General features: G+C 41.2%; 1 protein-coding gene across 3 annotated transcripts in view; it reads right to left on the bottom strand.

Annotated features, from left to right (window-relative positions):
• Positions 1–25: 25 nt before the first annotated feature.
• The window catches only part of LOC138019960 (rab-like protein 6), a 24,048-nt gene continuing 16,573 nt past the window's right edge, over positions 26–7,500 (bottom strand). For 2 of the 3 annotated variants that reach the window (XM_068866947.1, XM_068866955.1), the window contains 8 exons: positions 7,071–7,139; positions 6,210–6,396; positions 5,063–5,480; positions 4,760–4,791; positions 4,182–4,297; positions 1,763–1,816; positions 583–620; positions 26–493 (listed from right to left, as the gene is read on the bottom strand). In XM_068866947.1, coding sequence (XP_068723048.1) covers positions 248–493; positions 583–620; positions 1,763–1,816; positions 4,182–4,297; positions 4,760–4,791; positions 5,063–5,480; positions 6,210–6,396; positions 7,071–7,139 — 1,160 coding nt within the window. In that variant the 3' untranslated portion in view covers positions 26–247. Of the gene's footprint in view, positions 494–582; positions 621–1,762; positions 1,817–4,181; positions 4,301–4,759; positions 4,792–5,062; positions 5,481–6,209; positions 6,397–7,070; positions 7,140–7,500 lie in introns of all 3 variants that reach the window. The other variant, XM_068866940.1, reaches the window with a different exon arrangement.

Genomic DNA, 7,500 nt, shown 5'->3' with positions numbered 1-7,500 from the left:
ACTTCATTATTCTTTTTGATCAGAATCATTTTGACCGACGCACGGTCTGTATTTGAATATTTAATATCTGTGTTTGTTTGTGTGCCAGTTTGCTTGTTTTCTTTCGTTCATAATCACATTCGAGTCAATTCACAACCTCACTGCAACATAAATCGCCAGCTAAATTTCATGTTACACGCGCAAGGCGCAGCAGTTGAGAATCAGTCACGCAAGCATTAAAGACGATGTCGCGTCACGCAACTCTCTGTCAAAGCTCTTCATACGTTACTCCCTCCTCATCGCCCTTTTCATCCTTTGAACGATTATGTTTACTACGCCGTTTCTTCTTCTTTTCTCCTTCGTCGTCCTTGCTTTTTTTCTTTTCTTTTCCTTCATCGCCGTCTTTCTGACGTGACGACTTCCTTCTTTCTTTTTTGTCGCCCTCCGCTTCATTTTCTTCAGTTTTGTCTTTGTGCTTTCGATGCTTGTGTTTGCTTTTCGATTTCTCGCCACTCTGGAATGCGAAATAAAGAATAAGGTCAGTGTCAAACCGTGCAACGCCAGAAAAAAAGGAAAAAAACCAACAACGGAAAGAAATCCTACCCTTTGTTCCTTCTTCTTACGGCTTTTACTTTCTTCATCTGAATATAAATGCAAGTTAATTATATCTCATTTGAAAAATCAAAATCCCAAATTGAAGACTTACTGGGACGACAACGACGCCAACAACGAGAAGGAGATAAAACAATGGGTTCACTGAACAAAACCAACAGCTCTGCAGGCCACGCACGTGTGTGCAACATTTTGGATATTTCCTTGCCCTTCTCCTTCAGACAGCGACGCCAAATGACCACATTTGAGGTTATGTGGAGGACTTCACCAATCCACGATAAATTTTCAACTTTTCTCTAACTTTCCACGCCTGTATACCAAGTTTATGCGTACTTATTCGAATAAAGCACAGGAACATTTTTAGTTGATGCTTTCATAGCCGTTGTTGTCGTCCTTGCTTAAGTTAATAATTTCATATATCACATAGGTACTAAACTTATGAATTCTAAACTTTTTGTTTTGGAGCCCAGTGAAAGATTTAAATTATCGCACGTTGCGTTTACGTGGCAATGATTTAACGGGCTTTAGATGGATTTTTTTTTTTTTTTTTTGGGGGGGGGGGGGGTAGTTGTTGAATGGCAAAGGAGGCCTGCGATTACCTTCTCTCCCTCTGTCTCTGCAGAAACCTTTACGGTAAAAGCCTGGTTTTCACTAGCGACGCACGCACAAACGCAAGCACAAGCAGGAGCAGAAGCAGCTTATGCTAGTGAAAACGAACGTCGACATAAGCATCAAAATCAACCACGGCAACCGCCATTTTGTTCAAATGCTCAGACGCGGAGAATCTGGAACGAGTGCTTTAATTGGCCAGACGCAACAAATTTCCTTGTTCTTATGCTGCGTTTCGTTTTCACACGACGCAAGCGAACGCAATCATTAGCGCAAGCGCAAGCACAAGGAGAAGGAAGAATTTTGATCCGTGTGCTTTGCGCTTGTGTTTATGCTTGCGTCAACCTCGTTTTCACGGTGAAATAAGCCCTCTTATGCTTGCGCATGCGCTTGGGCTTGCGTCGCTAGTGAAACCAGGCTTAACTGTAAAAGCTACAATAGAAAGATCCCTTTGGCATCCAACACCTGCCCCCGAAAAAATCCACCCCTTACATAAAAGAGGAAAAGAGGATCCTAACAAGAAGACATCAAACTTTAGGCTCTCTTTGTTTCTGTTACGAACCTCCATTAACGTTGTCCTCCTCGTCGAAATTCATGTCCATTAACGAATCGGGTGCTGAAAAAAAAAAAAAAAACCAATTGGTCCGGGATTATTGAGTAACCCCTTGGATCATAGTTAATCGAGGGACTGGTTATGAAACCGTAAAACCTTCAAAATGTTGTCACAATCGATGTTGAATTGATCGTGACGGCGCACAGGCGTTTGTTTTCTGTTCGCGCGAGTTCACAAGTGAGTTGCGAATAATTTAATCAAAAGACTTCACTGTCCACCGTCAAGGCCAAAAAATACAGACAACAACATGTAACAAAAAGACTTGTCGAGTTTCCTAACCATCTCCATCAATTATCTATGTTTGGATCAAGTTGTTTTCAATCTCTGCCAGTTTAAAGTGACTGCTGTGCTATGAGAACTTTGAAGTCAAATTGTGAACACGAATGCTCGAAACAGAATCGTAAACGTACATCATTTCCTGCATTTGCCTTCAAACGAGGTGCACCAAGCGATCTTTTGTGTCCCCAATTGTAAAACCTCCACTCCCATAGACCGGGTAGACCGTATTCCAAAATGGCGGCCAAGAAATTATTCTTTCATCTGTATGCTAATCATCCTCACTAGCCTCACTTTAAAGCAAAAATTATTTTAAATTTTGTTCGTGCTAACGACGCATAAAGACAAACGAATAATTACTTAGCCGCCATTTATGAATTGCAGAATTATTAATTTCAGAATTATTTCCAGAATTATTAATTACAGAATCGCTTATTTTTGTTTTCAGTTTTCCTGGGCTCCGCCATTTCGAATTACGGAAACTTGTTGCTCCCACCCGTTATTATACAAAAGCTATTTGCATCTGAACCCAGAGAGTGGTCGTGGATGGTGCGGCATCCGGCTGGACACCTGTTACTTCCGGTGTGCCTCACGGCAGTATTCTAGGCCCTACAATCTTTGTTTTATTTATTAACGATCTTCCAAGCGTCTTACCATCGGGTATAAACTATAAAGGTTGCCTTATACGCTGATGACAGCAAAGCTTACAATACGCTGCCTGGCCACTTAAAGCATTATCAACAATCTCAATTTAACGAATCCACCTGTAAAGCGTTAACAGTAACCAGCAAAAAAACTGCCTGTTCCCTACAACTACCAACTTGGCTCAACTAATTTGCTGAAAGTAAAAGAAGAAAAATATCTTGGAGTAACTATAACCGATACACTCTTTTGAAACTCTCATATTCAAAGCATGGTGGCTAAAGCTAACAAACGTCTGGGATTGTTGAATAGAACCTGTCCTCTATTGTCCGATGTCAAAGTTCGGCGTACATTGTACTTATCCCTGGTGAAATCGCAGCTTGGATATGCCAGTGCAGTCTGGTCTTCACACCACAGCACAAAAAGTCGGAAATGGAACGTATTCAGAGGCGAGCAACGACATGGATCTTAAAGGAAAGACTACGAGAGTCCTCATATATTGAACGTTTAAGTGCACTTTACTGTTACCCCTTTGTTATGATCGTGAAATTAGAGACTTAAACTTTGTATGGTATTTCCAATTTAAATGTGTATGATTATGTCTATTTTGCTACATATGGACCAACAAGAAACGTTTTATGTTAAAAATTCCCTCATGTAAAACTACTACCTTCAAGCGTCACACTGTAATCGTACTGTTAACTCTATATGGAATAGTATCTGTAAAGTAGCTCCTCCAAATAGTTTACTCACTGTTTCTACATTTGAGAGTTTCTTATTAAGTTAGTACTGTCTTTTCACTTGTCAATCACGTTTTTGAAATTGATTATTGTTGCATGTGGTCCATTGTAAGAGACTGCCCTTGACATAAGGCTTAGAGATTTTATATAACCATCTTCTTACAATTTTTTTTTTCTAATTCTTAGTGCAAAGGTACCTCGCATGGGTACTCACGTCCCGTTCGCACCTCCATTTGGTTTGGTACCTAGATGTTTTGTATTTCTTTTTCTCTTTTGTTTCGTTATTTTGTAGTCAAGTTGCTAAAATGAAAACAGGGCAACCGTAACAAATCAAAGTTATCGAAGATGGCGGCAGTCGGAAAACGTGGAAAGTGAAATCCCCCCCCCCCCTCCCCCAAAACAAAAACACTTTGCAAACATTACTTCTTCTCCTTGAAAGTTGTTAATAAGGAGGACTGGAGGGTCCCCCTTAACATTGCGGACAAAGTTTCTAAGTTTTGCTGGCTCCCCCAACTGCGAATATGTACATTAATAGAACTGCAACCACCCATAACATCCCCATCAGGAATAAAAAGGCCCTACCATCAACCGGCGCAAACTCATTGGAATCGTTCGCTCTTGAATCAGGCGAAGGGTCAAGGAAGTGGCGAAGGAATCTTGTAAGGCAACGGGAGAGTGTGGACACGGTTCAGAACGTTTTCGAGACTTACCAGCTCTAGTTCTTTTGGACTGGGGTTGCATCTGTGAAGTCATGAACCTTTCCCACTCGTCCTCAGCAATGTCCGTTGCTAACGACGAAGATGCTTGAGAAGGAGTGCTAGTCTTTCTGCTAAAGACAATAACATTAGGTCTGTGAAAGGCCCTGGTTATACAAAGTTCTGGAATATGCTGTCCCTCTTTGGTCACCCTATTTACAGAATATCATTGACGCTCTTGAACGAACCAAAAAAAGGGCCTCAAAGTACTCTCTCCAGATGTCACCCAGGGATTCTTCGCATGAAGAAAGAATGGCAATGCTTGGGTGGCCCAAGCAATGCCATCCAGCAAAAGTAGATGAACAGTACGTACACTTTGTTTCGTTTCACACAGAGTCGTTCTCTTGACAATGACAATAAAACACGATAGCCAAGCTCAAACATACTAATTCACACGCAGAAGCAAACGCAGACGCGCATGTGCGTTTTGTGTACATGCGCGCGTTTCGCCGCACGCAAGTTTTTTTAACACTTGCATCTGAGCTGCACTGCATATATACGTGGAGAAAAAAGAAATACGAAATAACACATACCCCTCTGTTAACTCTCTTTCGATGGGTGAAACCTAAATATTAAAAACATACATGATCCCTTAATAAACAGTACCACAATGCAAATTATTTCTTAGTCGGCAGTTTTTCTTTTCCTCCAGTGAAAACCAATACCAGACTTGACAATCCAGCACGGAACTATTCGCTTATTATAACTTGTCACTCATAGCAAATAAACTTCCGAGGGTACAATAACATCCTGGCCTAAAAGAAGGGATTTCGAATACATTTGTGCCGTATTCTAGTCCAGAGATGTCCATCAATATGCAGCTAGGTTACCCCTACCTTGGGATCTGTATCAGGCGAATTTAGCCAATCATCGACGTCTGCTTTGATAGGACTAAAGCTATCGATAGTTGTTTGCGTCGTTGATGCACTGTCTGGCATTTTCAGATTCATCTTTAAACCATTGCTTGGAGGTTCCTTCTTGAATTCCTTGATCTCGGTTCTTTTATCCTCGTTTTCCATTTTTTTACTTTCGTTTCCCTTTGGCTCCTCGTCGCTTTTCTCTTCTTCCTCTTCCTCTTCGCTCGAGGTCAAGTTTACGGTAACAACCGCAGAAGGTTTAGTAACTGTTCTTAAAGGATTTTTCATGTTGAAATCTTCAACGTGGTTGGTCATTGCCGCCGAGACCGCTGTCTCATCATCAGAGTCGATGTCCTCAGCAAATCCTGCCACCATAGGGTTCCTTGTTTCACTATCACTTAAGACGACAAAATGAAATCACATGCAACTTTGGAAAACTAACAATAGTATAATAATTTGTTACTTTAATTAAAGTGCCTATCACCTCAACACAGTTCTCCACTTTATTTATTCTCCGAAATCGTCCAAATACATCGTGTTGTTTTTAGAACCATTGGATTGAAAATTCACTTTTTAATTGGCTTTGAAAGACGAAAAAAGTGGTTATACTTTGATCCATAAGCGAGCAATGAAAGGGAATGGATTTAATACAGGGTTGACGTCACAGACTGCTTTGCATTTTGCTGGTTCTTTGAAAAACAGCGATGCAAATTAATTTGCGACGTCAACCCGGTATCGAACCCATTCCCCTTCATTGCTCGGTCATGGATCACGTCTTTCAAAGCAAATAAAAAAGTGGATTTTCAATCCAAAGGTTCTAAAAATAACACAATGTATTTCAGACAATTCTGGAGAATAATAAAAGTGGAAAACTGTGTTGAGGTGATAGGCACCTTAAGCATTTTGGCATCGTTATCCAGCTGGGAACATGTTCACTACTCCAGCTTATAATATTTATCAGTCTCTTAGCACAGGGTACACACAAAGGTGTGACAAAAATGAGAGAGCAAGCGTTCCCTATGGGAAAAGTTTTGTGGAATTCTATGAACCACACGAGCCCACACAAGCCTTAGCCCTTCTCATTTTTCCGAACGCTTAGTCAATGGTTGCAGAATTAACTTCATACCTATCGCTTTCCTCAATGCCACCTTGCATCACTTCGACTTTCGCTGGCAGCTTCTTCGCCGCTGAATTATTTGTTCTCTTTCCGCTTCCAGGCTTGTCCTCGTCTAAAAATCCCGCGTCCATTTCATCGTCAGGCATAAACTCGTCAATGTCAGCCGAAGAATGCACTGGTCCATTCTTTGAAACCGCTGAGCAGATCAACACAATTCATTATTAAGAGTTGTTAAGATTCTTTTCGCTTTACTTCCATCTCAACGCGCGAACTTGGTTTCAACATCTGGCAGGCATTTTTGCAAGTTTGATAGCTTTATTTAAGTCTCAAAGTCTTATGGCCGAAAACGAAACGAATGCTCTCCTCATTGTGGAAATAGTACATCAAATTAAAGCAGGGCAAATCAATTGTTGGTTTTTGATGAGAGGCGAAAACCTGAGTACCCGGGGGAAAAAGTCGGAGCAGACATTGGACTGACAGCCAAAAAACTCAACCCACACATGATATCGAGACCTGGAATCGATGCCGGGCCACATTGGTGGAAGGCGTGTGCTCTTACAAGAGCACCAATCCCGCTTCCAACAGGCCCTTTGTAGCTTGTGATCACATGGTATAAGAAACCACCATACTGGAACGCAAACTGTCCACTGGGACATCTAAAACAATGAATTAACTTGCTTTGTTTTGGATGTCCCAGCGCAAATTTGCGTTCTAGTATGGCGGTTTTTGTACCATGTGCAACGGGCCCATATATTTGATTTCCTCCGTTTGTTATGATTTCCTTAACAAGATCAGGAGAAACCAGCCGCATCATGTAAGGAAAGACTAAATACAGTTGGTGGTCACATCACAAAAATTCTGGTCACTTACCTTCCTGTCTGAGCTCTTTCCTTGCAGTGGTGTTTCCTTGGCTGGATTCCTTGTTGTCAGCTCTTTTTTCTACGTTATTGTACAGAAAAAGACAAAAGGAGGCCCGAGAATAGATTTGATTTGAGTTTATTTGATTTCTGTACAGTGTCGCCCTGTGCTAAATACAGTTGACACAAGTTGGAAAATTAATTGTATCAAATAATAAACACTTAATGACTGGTCCCGATAGAAACAGTTCATTTTGTTTCCCGAGAATCTCAATGTTTCCCCGAGGCACAGCCAAGCGAAACATTGAGATTCGAGGGAAACAATACGAACTGTTTCCCGAGGGACCAGTCATTGTTGTTGTTATATAGCACAAAAAGAAAAACGTGCAACGGAAACAGAAACGGAGGTCGTCCGTCAACATTCTCGGGTAACAGTGCACTGT

The sequence above is a fragment of the Montipora capricornis genome, chromosome 2, assembly GCF_036669925.1.
Source record: "Montipora capricornis isolate CH-2021 chromosome 2, ASM3666992v2, whole genome shotgun sequence".
Classification (NCBI taxonomy): Eukaryota; Metazoa; Cnidaria; class Anthozoa; order Scleractinia; family Acroporidae; genus Montipora; species Montipora capricornis.
The sequence above is the reverse complement of the archived record's forward strand: the minus strand, read 5'-3'. Positions and strand labels throughout refer to the sequence as shown.